This window comes from Meriones unguiculatus, chromosome 20 (genome assembly GCF_030254825.1).
Source record: "Meriones unguiculatus strain TT.TT164.6M chromosome 20, Bangor_MerUng_6.1, whole genome shotgun sequence".
Classification (NCBI taxonomy): Eukaryota; Metazoa; Chordata; class Mammalia; order Rodentia; family Muridae; genus Meriones; species Meriones unguiculatus.
The window spans coordinates 68,523,212-68,540,202 of NC_083367.1; the positions used below are offsets into that span (position 1 = coordinate 68,523,212).

The following is a 16,991-nucleotide window of genomic DNA, read 5'->3' on the forward strand; positions in this document are numbered from 1 at the left end:
TGTTTCTCTCTGCCTGCTATCTCACTAAATATACTCCGGTTTCTTTTTATACTCTCAAAAAAATATTAAACTAAACAATTTTAATAATAACTAATTCTCTGTATATTTTATCTCCTTTTAGACCAGCACAGCAACAAGCCTCATTTTACATTGGTATGGATTTTTATAAAAATTCAAAGTTATGTTTTACAATATATATGATTCAACCCTGCTTCAAAATAAATTTTATATAATAATAAAATTTCAAAGTTATAAATGTCTATTCAAATTAAATTTAAAATGTACTTCTAACTGCCTATGTCTTTTTCAATTCCTAAATTGAATAAATAGCATTTATTAATAATGCTGTTTCTTCTGCCACGAGCTGCCTATGATCGAGATTCGCCACTAGGCTTTCTGGTTAATGGGTTTGATATAATAAATTCAAATGTAATTTTAAAACTGCTTTAGACTGTTCTTCTAAATTATTGGTTTTAAAACTCATAACTCAGGGGTTGGTTACTACATATAGGTTTTTACCAATATTCTAAATTAAGATCTATTAATTTTAGAGGCATTTATTTATTTATGTTAAAACTTGGTCATTATGCCATATCTTTATTATCAAAAGGTTAAAATATGTTTGGTCTTATTTTCCAGAAATGGTATATGTATATAAAATACAATTATATAATTATTATATACTATTATTATAGCCTTAGACTTTTATAAGCTATAAACTTTTCATATACTAAATCATACAAAAAACTGTTTTGCTCTCAAGTTAATGGACTATATTTATGACTTTTAAGGCTCCAACTTAACAGGGACAAAACCTAAAGTCCTAATATTTAATGGTTAACAAATGCAAGTTAATAGTCATCTCATAGACTGTCAAGTTCTCTAACATGTTCAAAAATGTACTTATAGTCCTACAGATGCAAACATGGTCTCACTGCCATCTTTTATAAGCAGCTGAGGATAGTCATTGAGTTACCATACAGGAGTTGGTAAAAATAAGAAGAGAAGAACCTTCCCAACAGGCTCATCCAGAGCAAAAACTGTGCTCCAGACCTTGGCTACTGCTTTGAGGCTGTTGGCATTCCCGCACACACACACACACAAAACAAAAACAAAAACAAATAAAAAAACAAGCAAGAGGTCTGCAATGTTCCATCCCACCAGAGAATAGCCTCAACAAGCCACGGCTGCCTGCCCTGCCGGCAGACTGGCCTCTGGAAGTCAAAATGCTTCCAAGCAGGTTTGTCCTCTGTGCCCAGTTGTGGAGGTTCAACCAGGCTCAACCAGGAGCCATAGACACTTCCAGCCTTCCAGCTCTTTGGCCTGGTGGAGGACAAATGGCTCCTTGATTCAGTGATCTCCACCACCCTCTCCCAGCCCAGGGTAACATTGCAGGTCTGTTTTGGCCTCACAATGGGGTCTCACAATCATATTGCCAACTTCTGTCTTGGGAGACTTCAGATGCCTTCTCAGTTCTCTTCATATGCAGGAGACCAGGCCTTAAGCCTCAGTCCTAGAGTTGCTATTGTCAGGCCTAGACACAATATATCTTGTTGCCAGACTCAAGAAACAGGCTTAAATAAAACCTTTTACCATCCCTTTATTTAGCTAAAGGACAATAAATGTTCAAAGCAGTCTTACCTATGTCTCATGGTAAATAACTAGATACAAAGGCTGCCCTCAAAAAATATTGTTTGAGGGTCTAAGAAAGTGTCTTAAGGTTAATAAATGCCAGTTATACATGTTTGAGAGTCTAAAAAAATGTTTTAAGGTTCATAAATGCAAGTTATAAAGGTTGCAAGGTCTAAGGTGATTTAAGGTATCCCAAACAGGTAAAAAGCCTTAACATTTCCTCCCGTTGCTATGCTACTGTTATATTGACTGTCCAGAGCTTTGACCTTTATCAGTAGAGCTCTGATTTATTAATCTAACTTTAATATAAAAACATTGCACTATACAACTCACTATCATGGTTCCAAGCTCAAGATTTTAAATCCCCATAACGTGTCCTTATACTAAAGGTTAAGATCAAGTGAGCTTTTGTCCCTTCTACTTCACCAAAGGCTTCTGCCTTTTCAGAGCTCACCTTAAAGAATGCTTATGCTGTTAACACATATGTGTGTGTCTACTTCCTTTTCTACAAAGTATATTTCAGTGTAGATTACAATTGTGATGCTAACATGTCTAAAGTTTTATCTCCTTCGTAAAACTTAAAATAATTCTTGTAAGCTGCAGAAAATCCACCTGAATCCACCTTTCTGGTCAATTGGGCTCCAGATAAGTACTGCACTTATTGCCTATCTCAGAAGGTGGGATTCCTGCCCTTTCCCTGGTTTTGGGACTTCCCTTTCCTGGCTACTTGATTGCTACTTCTACAGGCAACACTGGCTGGACTGGTGTTTCCCTCATTGGCCAACCACTGGATTGGTGAGTTCACCTCATCTATCAGCATAAAACACCTCTCTTGGTAGGGGAAGCTTGACTGTTCAGCGTCCAGCAACTTCCTACACTCTTTTGAGACAAAGCAGCCCCCCCACCCCCAACCACAGTCTTCACTGGCTACAGTTGACCCTTTTTGCTGACCTCCATTTAGGACTTCCTATTTCCCTTGGGAGAGATGTTTTTTTCCCCTCTACATGCACAGTTCCTCCCTTTCCCCCACCAAGCTCACCTACAAAAAAATCTAGTGCTAGTTAAACTGTGCCTCCTTGGGCAGCTGTACCCTTGGTCTCTGGCCAAAGCTGACGAGCTGTTGGATCAGGTAGGACTATTTCTGCCTTTATATATGTTTCAGTATCCTACCAGACACAGATGTTTTCTATATCTACAACAGCACCAAAGCAGCTACCACAAGTGTTCCAGTCTGACCTCGCAGACTTCCATCAAGCTGGACCTGCACGTTCCCTCCCAGCCATGATGTTCTTACAGACCTGGACAGCATCAAAACAGCCTGTTCTTCCTGGACATGGCCAGCACTTCAGCCTTTTGACCTCCCTACAGCACCCCCAATGTCAGCAGGAAGTAGCCAGAAGAGAATCTATGCCCTTTATTCACTTATTAACAAAAGGCTGGAATGGTGTGCTTCACGATGAGGACAAGCAGCTCCAGGTTCTCCCAGTGTTCCTCAGTCCCTACCTTGCATGGCTGGCAACTCTCTACTGGCAACCCTCTACCCTGAACTTTCCAGGGCAGGGACTTCCCCTCCTTTTGACCATGTAAACTGGCCATGTTATTGCTATTATTTCTTCTCTCTCTCTTAAAGCCTTGGATGACAACCAAGAGCTGCTTCCAATGACCCTAAATTTATATACTTTAATTTACCTTACATGGGAAGCAGCCAAAGTTCCTCATGTTTTAATTATAGAAAAAGGGGGGAATGTTAGTGTTTAGGCACCTGCTTCTGGGTTGCCTAGCAACCTATGATGGTATCATGTGCCACCGGCCAGGTGGCCACACCTGGCAGGCATGGTTACTTTGCTCCTTAAAAGGATCAACCCAGTACTTTGTCTCTCTCTTGGCCTCTCTTGCCTTCTTGCCCTCTTCCCTTTCTCTTAAGGGCACCCCCTTTCTTCCCTTATCATGTCTCCCTCTCTCCCCCACCCCTCTCCATCTCCATCTAATAAAGCTCTTTCATATAAGGTCTGTTGTGCACCTCATCATCATTATTTAATTTGTCCCAACAGTGTTGCCTTTCAGCATGTCACAATTTCCCCGTCAGTTTCATCAGTTACATAACAGGGACAGCATATGAAAGGGATCTTGCTGGTAGCTTTTAGATGGAATGGGAACCAAAAAATGGGAACCTGGTCTGGTCTGGATCAGTCACCTTGACTTACCTTCACAGTGGGGGAGACATTTTTGAGGTAAGTATTTCTAGGCCAGAACATGCGGCCAAGTACTTAGCTATTTATATTAATCTCTCTGACTCTCTCTTAAATGAGTACTTCTCATGACCCTCACAACCACCCCATGCAAATTAAGTGTTAATTGATAATGATCCTACTATGAAGATTCAAACCCAGGCCGAGGCACTCTAATGTCAGTATGCCTACCTCGTAACTTGGTGCCAGGTAAGTGGGGGAGTTCTTGGCATTAGACTCTCTGTGATCTCTACAGATCCCCGAGTCTCTTTCCTTTCATGTGCATCAAAAAATGAACTATTAGCAAGAAACAGAACATTAAAAACAGTAACACAATCTGTTTCCTTTAGTTTATTTTTTATTTGAACATCAAATATGTGGGGAAGATGGTTTACAGGTGCTTGAGCATCCCACTGGATTCTTCACTGTTTCAAGGTGCGAAAGAGGCTTACAGGTGTGTTTCATTAAACAAAGCAAGCTGAGACGAAACAGAATCACATCAATAGTAGAATGCATCAGAAGTATGTAGTAATCCATCAAACACAATTGGGCATCTGTGCCTTTCCTCGGAAAACAAGAGCTCCACACTGAAGAATATGTAGTGCACAAAAAGCATTGTTTGTAAGCTGTGAAAGAACATAAACTGGCATAATGTCACTTATTAATTCAAGTCTCTATGACCAACGACCTCTCTGTGGGGCAAAGGGGTCCATGTCTCAGGCACCTGCTCATGGGACTGTATGTTATTTCCAGGGTGCACAGCTCTGTAAAAAGACACTAAAGATGGGCTTGGAACATGGCAGCATTTACATATTTTAAAAGTTCAGGCACATTTGGATGCTAAAGAAAGAAAAAAGCAAATAGAAATTTTTCTTAAGTCTCTGAAAAACAGTGCAAAATTGAAGTGCCATAATTGAGACAGCAATCACTTAGAAAACAAGTTTAAAGGACTTTAAAAGAGACCACACTTTAATTTACATGGAAAAGATATGAAGCTGGAAATAAAGCATACTCATGCTAATGAAAAGATGGATATTTGGGACCACAGTTAAATTTGTTTGCTCCAGTTGAAAGAGAGTAAATTTTCATGGAGTTAATTTAGGAAGTGTGCAGTGGAAGCTGGATCACCCTCCCAAGACTTGCACCAAAGAGAATCATGGTTGCCTTGTGCTACTGTATGACTCTGTTTGCCTTTAAAAGACTTAGGTTCCCCAAGCAGATATGACTGAGACTATCAGACATTACTATGGTCCTAGCCATCATTCTCAGTATCCACGATACATCTCAGAGTTGCAAAGTATGAATAGGAAGAGATTTGTAACTGACTTCATGCAGGGATACGCGTAACTCTAAACCAATGGCTGGAGTCAACGACCTTTCAACATACTAGACTGCAAAGTGTGGACATCACAATGTGATTAAAAGGAAATTATCAGTAAGTCACTTACTTGTTCAGCCCCCAAAGGCATGAGATATGGTATGGAAAAACATCTGCAATGTTACCAGGGAAATCTATCAAAGATGGCACATCCTTGGAGACTGTATTTTTGTCACCTACATTGATAGGGTTTTCTCTTTGGATGACCAGAATCAAATCAGCAAGATAAGCAATGGCTGAAAGAAACTTAGGCAAACCTCTTGCTGTATTATTCTTTGGATTTCACTGCTGCTGCCACACTCTTCCTCAGCACTCAAGCCACCATTTTGAAAATGGCTACCAATGGAGCTAGGTGTTATTTTGTTACAGTGCAGACAGAAGTGAAATTCTGAAATGTGGGGCACAGTCAAAGTGCCAGAATAATTTCCATACATTTTATTCCCATTTCCCCCTTCCTTTGGATTCCTAGATCTACCTACCTACCCCATCGTGACTCTCTAGGTAGATCATGACATTCAAACTGTAAATTGCCTCCAGGTGAGGGGAAATAATGGGTATGACTCTCTGGCATGCCCCCAGTACCCCAACACAGCAGCAGCTGAAATATATCAGCTGCTCAAAATTGGCACTTCAGATAAGGGTAAAAAAAGATTTTCAAACCTTGTTTGAAATTCTTGGGCTAACACTTCAGCTGTCTGATGTTCTCTGCCCATTTCAAATGTATTATCATAACATGAATACAAACACAGTAGATGGATAATGTAAAACCCTCCACTACAGTATCGTTTGGATTTAGCTGGTATTACATCATCTAAAGTCCTAGAAGTTTTTTTTTTAATTTTTGTTTTTGTAAAAGAAAATCTCAGTATAAACATTAAAAAGAACCCACTGACCCATTAGCTACTGTCCAAAAATATTACTACTGATATTTTGGTAAAAGCAAAATTAGCTGCCCTGAATAATTTTCCTTATCAGGCATAATCTCTGCTACATAAGATTGTCTATCATTCAACACCCAACAATAGGCATATGGATTAGTGCTATTTTGTCTACTGTGGATACAAAAGTTGATATGAAATGTGATCTTCATTTAAATGAAAATCACCAGGCTTTAGGCATTAGTAACGGCATACATGACGGTAGCTTGAAAAGTCTACAAAAAAACTAAATATTTCCCTTGTTTTTTTGCAATGTTAACCCAGTCAAATTAAAATGCAGAACAGAACTATTACATTCAATTGTCTGATAAACAAGCAATTCAATTTCAAAAAAATATATATTATACTATATAAGGTGCTTCTTAAACAAACACAAACAAAAGAATTATATTCTTAAACATATTCTTAAAGCAGATACATAAAAATGTCCCAGAATTTGATGCACAAATATGAAAAAAGAAGAAAAAATATTGGCCCTCCCAGCTTCCCACTTCTTTGGTAGTCACTTAACTGGGAGACCAAAAATTAATTGAACCCTCTATTCCAAATAGGACTGACCAAGAGAAGCCTATCCATTCACCTGGGCTGTTGGCTAACACATCACATCTCAATGGAGTTCAAATTATAGATCATAAAGTCAGGGGGGGAAAGTGAACTTTCATTTTGGTTAAGAAAAGGAAATAATCCTTAGTTGTACTAGAGAGGCCAAGATCCCATTGGCTTTGGGTGGCTGTGGTTAGAGTTAGCCATTCTTTTTGCCCCCTTGGCCAAAAGATGCTCATGAGACATTTCTGATCTCATTCTCTGGCTCATAAAGTATAGGAACATGAGCCACTGGAGCAGGGGAGGAGGAGTTCTCCCCAAGACACACCAGCTGATATTTTTTTGGATGAGTTCTGAGTAGTTAAGGACACTCTAGGAGCACAGGAATCTACGGTTGCCTCTTTCGATCAGGGTCACACCTGAAATGTAAACACAAGCAGACAGCGGATCCCAGGTCAGCCCCACTGTGAATGGTGGAGCCTGAAATGCACCCCTGAGAAGTTGCTGCCTGTGGCCTGCGCATTTCTCCCGGTTTTCCCAGTCTCTCCTGTACTCTCCTTCTTGTTCATGCTCCTGATTCACAGTCATTGTACATTTATTATTTGTCTCCCTTCACTCGAGAATAAAACTAAGCAAAACAAACTGTATCACCAGGGTACAGGCTCATGCAACTGCCCTTAGCTGCTCCACTTGGGAACAATTTGGGGCAGTTCCCATGGGGGAAGAGACAAGGAAGTGTCCTGGGCTGATGAGTGCTGGATTCCGCAGCACAGGTCCCCAAGCCACCTTCACTGCAAGCCCCAGAGGCAGAAGGATATTAGAAGATGAGAATCAAAGAAAATCAACACACCCTACAGCCTTCATGAAGGAGGCTAATTCATATCAGGGTGTGAACTGACATTGACTTGCTGGTTACCGAAAGTCATGGGAAGTGAGAATTATCTAAAACTCATGGCCTGTGTACAGTGCTTGGCAGTTGACACTTTAGAAACCAGAAAGTGCAGTGTATTAAGCTGACATAATCGTGACAAGTAGGGGAATCTTTCCTTCCTGTGTGAATCTTGTATTCCTATAGAGACTCAAGATTTCCCTTTAATAAAGTCACGTGTTGCTATAGGAATACAGTTTGGTGTTATAAAGAACCCATGAGATGGCTTTCGCTGTGGCTTCCATGACGGGAGCCACGTCAAGGCTTACTAATGCTGCTGAGGCTTACTCTTGGAGCCTTTACAAAGTGCTTCTCAGAGATGAAAGGTATACTCTCTAGGCTTGGGTCTCAACAAGTAGCTTCAATGCGGTTATCTCAATTCAGTCATGATGACTATAGGAATCCTCACACTTAGTGATGTAGCAATAGGGGGAAAGAGAGCTGTTGCCGAAATTTAGCCCTGGGATCCCTTTTGGCTGTTCCCAATAGAAGATGTGCCACTAAGAACTGAGCAAGCAAATGAACAGCCACTCATACCAGAAAGCCGCTGATGGTGGGCGCATGCCAGAGTGTGACGCAGGAGACAGAATTCTGCTAAAGTGATACATGACATGGGTAAAATGCTTCAGGGATTCTCAGAACCATGGGGGAGCCAGGGAGCTCTCAGATCGTGTTGGGGAAACTCTCCGCTTCTGGAGGGATGTAGTAGGTCTGTACGGAATGGGCTGAAGTGGGGCTAGTGGTGGTCAGCTGGCTCTGGTTGGGGTCCTCTTGGGGGACTCCCATGCGACTAACTGGCGCATGTAGGCGGTGGGCATCCAGCATCTCCAGCAGCAGGTCGTAGAGGGGCACGACATTCTTGCATTTCATGTTATAGAGATGCTCCATGCCTTTGTCGCTGGAGGAGAAGGGACACAAAGGAGCCAGGTTAGACAGCAGCTGAACCCTAGGATGGCTGAGATTCCTAGGAGGATGAAGTAAGAGAAACTCCAAAGACACTTTCGAGCCATTTTTTTTAATGCCTCTGAGGATTCATCTTAAGATGATCTCTGTAGAGGCTTAGGGACTTCAGAGACCCCAGGGAGGGACTCGTGTCCAAGAGTTTTTATTTCCTCCACCTTATATGGGCACCCTGCCCCCACAATCATACTCTTCCTCCAGCTTCTTTTACTTGGTTTCCTGTGCATTTTCCTGGTTAACACTGAGTGTCAACTTGACAAGCTCTAGATGTCTGTGGATGTCTATGAGGTCGTTCCTAGATTGCATTAGTTAAGATTGGAAGACACATCCTAACTTTGGCTGGGGACACACCTAAGCTTTTCAGTGGCTTCCTGTAACATTCAGGAATTAATATAATGTTAATAAAATCAACTTTCTATCCAGGCTCTCTGAGGACCAAATGACCTGCCTTCACCTCCCTCACATAGAACACCCAGTTTGTCATCCTGCACTGACTCTCTGTCTCTGGTCTTTGAGTTGCTCTTTAATGAACCTAAGACCTGTGGAGACCTAGGGAATCTGAACATGCTGCTCTCTTTTTTCTGGATGCATTTCCACAGAATCTTCAAAGGCCTCTTGTGACCAGAAGACCTTTGTTGTCCCATGGCAATGGTTCAGCCCTTATTGCACAGGCATTTCTTTTCACATGCCCCATCTTCTACCATAGCCCAGAAGAAGCTCACAACAGGAAATGAGGGAGAAAAGGCAAGTGAAGGATGTAGATAAATGCCCTTTCTTTTTTCCTTCCTTCCTTCCTTCCTTCCTTCCTTCCTTTCTTTCTTTCTTTCTTTCTTTCTTTCCTTCCTTCCTTCTTGTTTCCCTTTGCCCACTCAGCCAAGCAGGCTGCAAAGGCAGGTAACCACAACTCTTGGAAAGCTTGATTTTTTTTTTTTAAATGTGCCTGGGTGTGATGGAGCACATCTGTAATCCTTCTGCTCGGAAGTGGGGTGGTATAAGGAATTTTAATTCAAGGCTAGCCTAGGTTATATGGTGTTTTCTAGGCTAATCTCAATGGTAGAATGAGAACTTAACTCAAAACAACCAAAATTAGAATGAAACAAAGTAGATGACAGCAGTGGGCATCATAAACAGGCAGAACAAGCAAATGTCCTAATAACATTTAACCAGTGATGGTACCAAGCCGGCCCCGGTGTGAGCAATGCCACAAAGCCACATGAGACCCATCAGCTAAAATCCAACCTCAGGCACATGTTTAGGTGTTATTTTGTTTGTGTTTTGCCTTTTACTTTTAGGTGCTGTTAAGTGCTCTGGCCCTGCCACTGTCTTTCTCCTACATTTACAGTCTGATGAAATTTGGTATTGAATTATTTAGGTTATAGCCCTAACACATGGTTAGGGCCAAGCTAGCAAAACAAGAATTCTATGATTCGGATTGGCTGCAGGGAACCAATCTGTATAAAAACAGCGTTTTGTACAGGCATATGTGTGTGCATGAACGACACAGAGAGCGTAGAGAGGGACTCAACCTTTGAGTAAAATATTCACCTCTTGCTCATATTTTATGGCTGCAGAGCTCTCTGTCATGCCACACCCTCTGCAATACATTGTTGGTACAGTCAGCCACAGCTGGTATTTATTGCTAATACTGATAAGCCAAGCACATAATGGATTTGTAGAGTCATGGACCCCTATCAACTGAAAACACTCACAGGGGGTCCTGTGGTTTCTATAAATCCCCAATGGTTATAAGTCATCATGTTTTCCTCCCAGGAAAGTCACTCTCTGAGCCAAGTATTCTGGCAGAGGTATGGTCTTCCGAGGTCTTCTCTAGGACACCAGCAGAAGAAAGAAGACTGGACATGTGTCCCCTGGATGTGATCACCTACTTGGGGTCCACTATCTAGAATTTGGGACTTAGCACCTTGAATTGCTTGGATGAGGAAAGATTGCTAGACATGACACAGTCGAAGCATTAAGATGCTTTTTCTTCAGTGGGCTCGCTTTCTTGTGCCTCTGCTGATGCTAGAATATGTCCGACTTAAGCCAGAAGAATGGTGTACCTAAAACAGAGTCGGCTGCCCGGGGCTTGATGCAGGCCTCCTAGCTGTGTCACAGAGGTAGAAGTGGCCTCTAAGGACACCAGCCAGCCTGTAGCCAGCAATGGGAATGCACACACGACTTGAAGAATAGCCACTATGGCATGGCTTCAATTATGAAGGAGTACCAGAAAAATAGCTAAGAAGGGCTGTATCACAAGGAATACCACCAACAAAACAAAGAGTGACATACTTTTGTTGAACAGCAAAAAAACAAAAACAAAAACAAAAACAAAAAACTGGAAAATTTTAAGAGAGATAGCATGATCTCGTTTTTATTTCAAAGTGAGCGCTCTGCTATAAAGGGATGGAATAAAAAAGATTAAATTAAGAAAAATTTTGGGTTGGTGCAGAGATGACTAATGGTGGCTTGACTCAGAGGAAGGGCAAACGAGGTAACAAGAAGGCTTTGGCTGTATCAGTGTTAACTGCATGAGTTTTGTTTTGTTTTGAGTCCAGGACTCTCTCGCTTGGCAGTTCCTGGTATAGGCCAGCAGGAAGTAGTTCCAGAAGCAGAGCAGATGTGCCTGATGCTTTGGGTGATGGCTTATGCTCATTGACACTCTGAGCATTGCATTTGTTTCAGGCCATCAGTACATGCCTTCCTCTCATGCTTGCCCAATGCTCCAGGCCAGTTCTGTGCTCCTTCTTCTGTCCTCCTCTAGCCTCTGAGTTGGACATTTTCCCCAAAGGTACTTTGCCTACTTAGTCAACAGCCTGTCCTGCTTTGGCTGTGACAACAGAGCTGGTTGAGTCAGCATCTTTTAGCTGACTGTGGGACCCAAGGCTGTCTCACCTCATGTGCCGGATGTGGGAAAGAATGAGGAGGAACTGAGCTAGGCGACGATGCTGCTGCTGCAGAGTCAGGCCAGCTTTGGCCATCAGGTGGATCAAAGTGTCTGTGATTTTGTCCAGGACTCGGTGGATGTGGTCCCTCTCTTCCAGAGACTTCAAGGTGCTGGACAGAAAAGTGTACACTCCTGAATACACAGAGAAAAAGAGTGAGAGATTCAAAGAGGACATGGAGACAGAAACATCCCTAGGATTCCCTGATGGGCCAGGGAGCTTCCTCTGACAGCTGTATGACAGTGAGGATGCAGTGGACACATTTGACACTAAGAGATTATGTGGCATTCTTAATGGGTACACATATCTTCCAGCCTCAAGAAGCTATGATGGCCTCTGTGTCTACTACAAGATTCTCTAAAAAGGACTGTGGACCTTGCATAACGGGAACATTGGCCATCCCTTCTTGGGTCGATCTAACATCAACATGAACTGTTCATTCAATGCTGACCACAACCTCAAGGGGAAACCGTTGTTTCTTCTTCGGAGGGACAGGAAGCTGTGCTAGCTACAAAGAACACAAGTGGTATACTGGGTACTTAGCCTGCACCCAGCATGCCAACTCCAAATCTGATAATGATGCGTGGACTGTCCCTCAGGAGGTCCCCTTACAAGCTTCAAAAAGAGTTATGAGTAATTGGCTTAGTGGTTAGAAGGGAATTGCTCAAGGTGGAAGCTATTTTGCTTCTGCTTCTGGTGAGTTTTGGAGTCTACACTTATTTTGGCCTTGACTGAATAGTGTGTGACATGGTTGTGTCCAAGAACTTTGGGAACAGCTGCTTTTCCTGCCAGGCATGTGCTTCCTCTCTTGACCTTGTACCCTCCCTGCAAAAAGCAGCTGGACAGAGGCTGGGCAGAGGTCTTCATGATGTTCTGTTCCTCTGATCAGCACCCAGTTGAGCAATCAGAGCCCTCCTCTATGGACACTAATTTAGGAAAAGAAGCCTAACAGTGCTCTTCTTGCCTGTGAAGACCTGTCAGCAAAACGGACCCAGCAACAACAGACAGAGGAAATGGATACTTACATTGGAGGAAAGTAAAGAAAGATGAAAGAAGTCAGGGAAGGTTGAACAGAGAGAGGAAGGGAGGCAGGAATGAAGAGATAGTGAATGAAGGAGACAAGAGTGGGGAAATAGGCAAAGAAAGGAGAGATGGGAGAAGAAAGCAATGTTAAAAGATGAAATGGGAGAGCCAGATGAGAGAAAAGAGAAGAAAAGAGAAACGAGAAAGAGGAGGATGCAAAGGAGGAGAAGGAGAGATGAGAAGGAGGAGGGAGAGAGCAGAGAGGAGATACATCAGCTTCAAGCACAGCTCCTTCTTCCTCTGTCTATTTCTTTTCATCCTTGCAGCTTTCACAGTGAACCTCCTAACAGGCAAGACTACAGATTTCCCCTTTGCTTAAGATCATGTGAGGTGGGGTCCTAGCACTTGCAGTGGGAAGAGTGATGAGGATCAGAACAAGCTGTGATGTCAGCCTGGGCCCCAGAGCAGGAGAAGTGACAAGGAGGTGAGGAGCGCTGAGAACAAAAGGAACGCATGACGGAGCAGAGCTCTTGGCTCTTCTTTCAACCTTCTTTTCTTCAGCTCAACTTTCTGTCTGTGGTGGAAAGAAACTCTTCTAGGCTGACCCTAACCTTACAGGGCGCACACGATGCTGGATTGCCCTTGGGTTAGGATAACACAGCTGTGTGGTTTCGGTCTGCCTCTGCTCACCCCAGTGGACGGATCATAACCATTTATCTCCCCCTGCTCAGGCACATCGGCACCTTCACGGTAAAGGCTCTGGGGAGACTGGCCCAGAGCTTGGGTGATTGTGGATCTCACAGGGACTCATGAAGCTTCTGGCACTAATCGGTACATTGCTCCACAGCAGATACTGCACAGAATCCCAAGCAGTCAGGGGCTCAAGAAAGAAAGTGTTTGTAAATCATTAGGCAAGAGCCATCCTTTATCTTTTTGATCCACTGTCATCTTAAATGTCCATGTGCTCTTGTTTATCTTGGTGGATTATGTCCCAGCTTGGAACATGCACCTTATTCTCTGGCCACTAAATACTGGACACTTACCTGTAGTTTGAACTGCTCACTATCTACATTTTTTAAAAGATTTACTCATTTATCACATATATATGAGTGTCTGTCTTTATGCACATCAGAAGAAAGAATCAAAAATGGTTGTGAGCCACTATGTGGGTGCTGGGAATTGAACTCAGGACCCCTGGAAGAGCAGCCAATGATCTTACCCCCTGAGCCATTTCTTCAACCCTCACTATCTACATTTTAAAATTAGCCCTCGTTCATTCTTTAAACACACACACACACACACACACACACACACACATTATTCTTTAATCAGAAATTTTTAGGTTACAGAGAAAATATACAGTCCTAAAGAGATACCTTTTTAAAATTGTGAAGGTGACAAGGATTAACCAGGAACAAAAACTGGGGACCTTTTGGAAATCATTTAAATGATGTATAGCCTTGACATGTGTTCACTAACACTTTCATTGTGGGCTGGTCAGGGTAGATTAGAGAGTCCATTGTTTTCTGTAATCTAACACGACTTAGTCCAACTTGGCTGAATTGTTGGTGGCAGCGCTTACATTGCTCCCCAATAGCTGGGTGAGAGAGAGAATTGCATGAACACTCACAAACGGAAGTGATGCTCAGGTCTGTGGTGCGTGTTGGGATATCAAGCCCTTCTGGTGGTGGCCCACTGCTGATTATCTTCAGTGCTGTGGGCCAAGTCCAGAGGCATACAACTCACTACCTCCTTTTCACTTACATTTCAGCTTATTTTACCTCTCTCTAGTGAAGGTCTAATTTAATAAGGTGTGACTGGAGAGTGTTTACAAATCTTTCAACTTACAGAGCTGTCATCTAGATCAAAATGTGGAACGCCTCAGACGCCCAGAAAATTCCCTTCTTGCCTCGTTCCGGGCAAACAAAGCCACTCGCCCTTACCCTGTAAGCACGCCAATAATCAGCAGCGTGCGGGTGTGCGTGAGCATCTCCCGCCACTGTGATGGCCGGAGTCACACTCTCATCATTCTGGGGCTCACCACCAGTTAGCATGGAAAGATCTTCTTCTGAAGCTGCGGGGTCCCTCGCCACTAGAATAAGAAACTAACAACATTCTGCATTTCATCAGGCCCCTCTTCAGCTGCCCCGCCATGCACTATGACATGTGACATTTGAAAGACGCTGTTTCAAAAAGCCACCGACAAACAGTGAGGGTTGACCCCTGAGAGGAGACCATGGTGCATCTCAGAGGCCGCTGGAATTGTGTTCTTATTCATAAGCTCATAAATTTTAAAAAAATCATCATTTGAACCTGTTAAAGTTTTTCTTACTCAAAAAAGAGTATGTTTCATACACATCAATTTTTTTTTAAGATTTATTTATTATTTACACAGTGTTCTGCCTGCGTGTACACATGCTCGCCAGCAGAAGACACCAGATCTCATTATAGATGGTTGTGACCATCACGTGGTTGCTGGGAATTGAACTCAGGACCTTTGGAAGAGCAGTGAGTGCACTTAACCTCTGAGCCATCTCTTCAAACCCCATTTACATCATTTTTGAAGAATAAAAAAACCCTGTCCACGGCCTGAGAAACAGGCATTAGCAGAGCTCTGTAGCCCGTATCCTGTGCTTCCCTGTTAGGTCTTGCTCCTTATTCCCAGGTATTGCTAGTGTTAAAGTTTTACTTTAAATGTTTTTATCACTTCAGCATTACTGTAGTGAATATTCATTAACTACAAAACTGTTAAGATACACACACACATATACACATATATATTTACATGTGTTTTCCTAAAAAGTTTACATTCTATGCTTCCAGAGTGAGATTGTCAACCAGCACGTTTTTAAGATCTGCTTTATAAGGACAGAGAGATCCCTGGCTTAAGCTCTGCCTAATTTCCATGCAGACTGGTGACAAAGAAAGCGAGAGTCCGTCAGAAAGTGAAGCATGTCGGGGCCACGGTTTGGAAGTTGCAGGTGGCAAGGAGGTGAGCTTCGGTGAACTGGGGTTGGTGCCAACCTCTGCTGGGCTCCCCACGGCTCTGTCTCTGGGATGTACCCTCTGTCTCATCACCCATATCACCCTCTCATCTCCTCACCACAGGGTGAGTGTCCTTAGAACGTGTTCAGCCCCCAAAACCGAGTTGGTCCAAGCTGAGTGATGAAATATCAACCCATTTCCTTTTCTGTTGTGACCCAGGGTATTGGTTTCATTCCGCAGTGACCCCTTTCTTGTTCAAGAAAACCTCAGAACCTACCACCTAATAGCGTGGGAGTGCTTGTCAAGGGAGGTAGCCCCCACACATTGCGTTTCTCTCCACTGTGCACAGCGTGACAGAACACACTCATGCTGTGCTTCAGCCGACCTCAGGGCCAACACAGTTTGTGTGTGTGTGTGAGTGTGTGTGTGTGTGTGTGTGTGTGTTTCCCAATGCAAGAAATAGACACGCTACTCTGACTCATCAAGCCAAGTTTTCTGTGGGGGCTGTCAGCTCTGGGTTCTCCCACAAAGCGCATGCTTGTCGGGTTCCTTCATCCATCTACTGAGAACCGACTGTATACATCACTACGTTATCTGACGAGGATTCCAAGTTTTATTTCCTTTGAAGAGTTAATATTTTAGCAAAAGGTTCTGCCCATGGAGAGAGAATGGAGAATATCTCTTTGAGGAAGCCTGTTTTTCTAGTCCTGCTTTGGCACGAGCTCAGCTTATCAGCCCATCCTTGTCAGCATGTGCTTCCTAGCTGTGCCAATAGACTCTGAAGTAAAAATACAGTCCTGCTGAAACGCCAGTAATTGACAACAGCCGCCACCATCCTTTTGGACTTTCCTGGCAAAACACAGTCCCTGTTTGCGGCCTGTTGCCCTCAAGGAGCTGTCTGAGAAACAAAAGCCACCAGATTCCCAGAATGCTTCAGGTGCTCTGGCAACCACTCTTAGTAAGCATGAGCAGAACAAAGCTGCTCTTCCCTGTCTGGGGTGGCTTCGGCCATGTAGACATCACACCACTACTTCCAGAAGCCAGGAGCCAGTGTGTGGAGAGTAGGGGCCTTCAGAGAGACCAAACAGGACAGGCGTCAGCCACTTCAGCCTGCGTCAGATCCCAACAATGGAGGGGGGTGTTTGTCTTGAAGCACAGTTGGCAGGCTTGAACATCTTCTGCTGCCAGGGGGAGAAGATTGTGTAGGAAATGTGGTGTAGGAGTGAATGACAGAGAAACCATAAGGACACCCTCAAGTGTAAAAGGCTGTGTGTGAGAGTGCATGCGTGTGTGTCTGTGTGCATGTGTGTGCATGCGTACGTGTCTGTACATGCACGTGTGTGTGTGTTTGTGTGTGTGTGTGTGAGAGAGAGAGAGAGAGGGGAGAGAGAGACCCTGGGGACTGAACTTTGTACACCGCATGCCAGGCAACAC

General features: G+C 43.3%; 1 protein-coding gene across 2 annotated transcripts in view; it reads right to left on the minus strand.

The window, feature by feature from the left end:
• Positions 1 to 4,200: 4,200 nt before the first annotated feature.
• The window catches only part of Esr1 (estrogen receptor 1), a 370,708-nt gene continuing 357,917 nt past the window's right edge, over positions 4,201 to 16,991 (minus strand). For both annotated transcript variants that reach the window (XM_060373532.1, XM_060373533.1), the window contains exons 8-9: positions 11,500 to 11,683; positions 4,201 to 8,545 (exon numbers count right to left, since the gene is read on the minus strand). In XM_060373532.1, coding sequence (XP_060229515.1) covers positions 8,311 to 8,545; positions 11,500 to 11,683 — 419 coding nt within the window. In that variant the 3' untranslated portion in view covers positions 4,201 to 8,310. The remainder of the gene's footprint in view (positions 8,546 to 11,499; positions 11,684 to 16,991) is intronic.